A 2,251-nucleotide genomic window follows, 5' to 3' on the forward strand; every position below is an offset into this window, starting at 1 on the left:
AACGTCAATACTCCATATCTCACATGGTAGGCATTATTTATATTGATGATCTTTAAGATCTTATTAAGGAACAATTCATCTTTTGCTAAAATTGTTCTTGAAACCAGAAATTTACCAATTGATGGTTATTTAATGAAGTGAATCCTGTACACTCAGTCTTAGACACTCTCAAATTCAATGTGTATTGTAATGGAAAATGTGATCTATTTAAAAAATACTCAAAACACAAAAACCTTATTTTAAAAATCCACTTTATATATTCACTATGTACAAAATATAAATTTGATTACTACTTCAAGTTACAATACAAAATTTAACACTAGCGCTATTTGAAAAAATGTTGAGGACACAGGAGTAAGATTTCACTTTTAATATAAAAATATAATCACTTCAATGAACTATTAATTCTAAAATAGCTTTCATAATTTGGAAGTAATTTGAAACCCTATGATGTTGAAGGCAAAAGAAAAAGAATGTTTAATCAAAATCTCTTATAAGAGACATCCATTGAAAATAAAAATGATGAAACTGCTTCACTGGAAGTTCCTACAATGAAGATTATACTCTGTTACCAGACCCCAGCACGTTGTTGCCGATTTTGTCCTGAATGTTCAAAAAACATGAAATCCTATTGAGAAGAAAAACAAACAAACAGAGAATAATTAAGTAAATTGCTTGCTAAAATTCAGACATTCTTCTATTTTACTCAGCAGTTTTCTTTTAATGAGAAAATCCTTATGGTAGGATTCATCGAAATCGACATACCACAGGATAACTTCCCCAAACCTCATGTTCTGAGGAATTATTGGGGCTATGGATGCCAATATCTCTAATCTAAGGGGTGTTGAGTTTGGAAAGTATAGAGAAGACTACAACATGTGCTGCTTCCATCCTTAAAACTGTAACTCTGTTGGCAGCCCATTCCATAGCCTTAAGAATTTTATCTAATGCAGTGTGCTTTACAAATTTGGAAGTTTCTTTCCAGAACTGGCTAGCAAACCTAACACTTGAGATAATTAGATTGCCTCCTCTGGCAGTCAAAAGAATTTAGCAATTATCCTGATGGTTCAAAAACAAGCTCTGTTCAAGCTCTTATAGTAGATTCTGTTAGGAATTCCACTGGTATATTATACTAAAAACCTATTATTGTATTACACAATTAGTGAATAATACAGTATCTAAGAATATTATACTTACTATAAGGAAGCAAGCTCCAAGCATAACAGCTTTCATTTTTACATCAAGATTCATTGGGAACTGGATTCCAAAGTTGTCAGCATCTGTAAAAGCCTCCTTGACAAAACCAGTCCACTGCTTGGAAATTTTTCCAACATTGTTTTCATCTAAAGATAACACCTAGTTTGGGGGGAAAAATAGAGAAAATGTTTTACAATATAGAAAATTCAAGTATCTTGAAGCAGATATCACTTTTTCAAGTCAGTAAGAAAAATAGTGCAATAATGAAATAAATGTAAAGAAATATCTTCAGAAACCAAATCAATATTCAATAGTCCTAGGAAATGTTTACAATACTATTAAAACAGTACTAGTTTTAAGATATTTTAAAACAAGTTAGTCTAACATTCAGAAGGTTTAAAATATTTCTTACTCCTCGTTCCATTTTATCAAAAAGAAGATGCTTTCTGAATATACTAAGTCATTCTATGTATGACTTTTCCCCCCTGAAACTGGAAATTTCTCTCAAACTAGTAATAATTCCATACAGAAGAACTATAAGATTTATACTATGCCATCAAGCCATTTTCCAAGCAATAAAACGGACAGGGTTTTACTGATTAATCTCTTAAAAAGTAGAATATGAACTTCTGGTGTCAATTTACCTCAAAATCAATATCTGAACAACAGCTGCAGACTACACAGGGCCCAACAATTTTGAGTACATCTTCTCGGGCTTCATTCTGGATTACAAATTTTGGCAAACAAGGATCCCAGGTCTGTTTAACATACCCAACTGGTGTGCCTAAGGGAGCATGAACTTCGATCTTTATAAAATAGAAAAAAAGAGATAAAACAGTTAGGTCTGCATAAAATTCATTAAAAAGACAATACATTTATAACAAAAAGTTTGTTCTTGTTCAACACACTTGCTCATAATTCTTTCCTTAAATCCTAAAGTGACATATGGTCTTGGATGCAGAGTCCTTCAGAAGGTGCTACCAAGTTTTTAAAACATGAGAATACAAAAATTATTAAATATGTAAGGACTACCTTATTTTTTAATTAATCTAGT

The 2,251-nt window shown here is 31.5% G+C and overlaps 1 protein-coding gene across 1 annotated transcript; it reads right to left on the minus strand.

The window, feature by feature from the left end:
• Positions 1 to 255: 255 nt before the first annotated feature.
• Positions 256 to 2,003, minus strand: LOC107301215 (phospholipid scramblase 1-like; the record flags this gene model as incomplete). Its single annotated transcript, XM_015830470.1, has 3 exons — positions 256 to 628; positions 1,198 to 1,356; positions 1,842 to 2,003. Coding segments are annotated over 3 exons (381 nt in total), but the record flags the coding sequence as incomplete, so codon positions are not given.
• Between the last annotated feature and the right edge of the window lie 248 nt (positions 2,004 to 2,251).

Source organism: Protobothrops mucrosquamatus, unplaced genomic scaffold (genome assembly GCF_001527695.2).
Source record: "Protobothrops mucrosquamatus isolate PMUCROS unplaced genomic scaffold, P.Mucros_1.0 scaffold10740, whole genome shotgun sequence".
Taxonomy (NCBI): Eukaryota; Metazoa; Chordata; class Lepidosauria; order Squamata; family Viperidae; genus Protobothrops; species Protobothrops mucrosquamatus.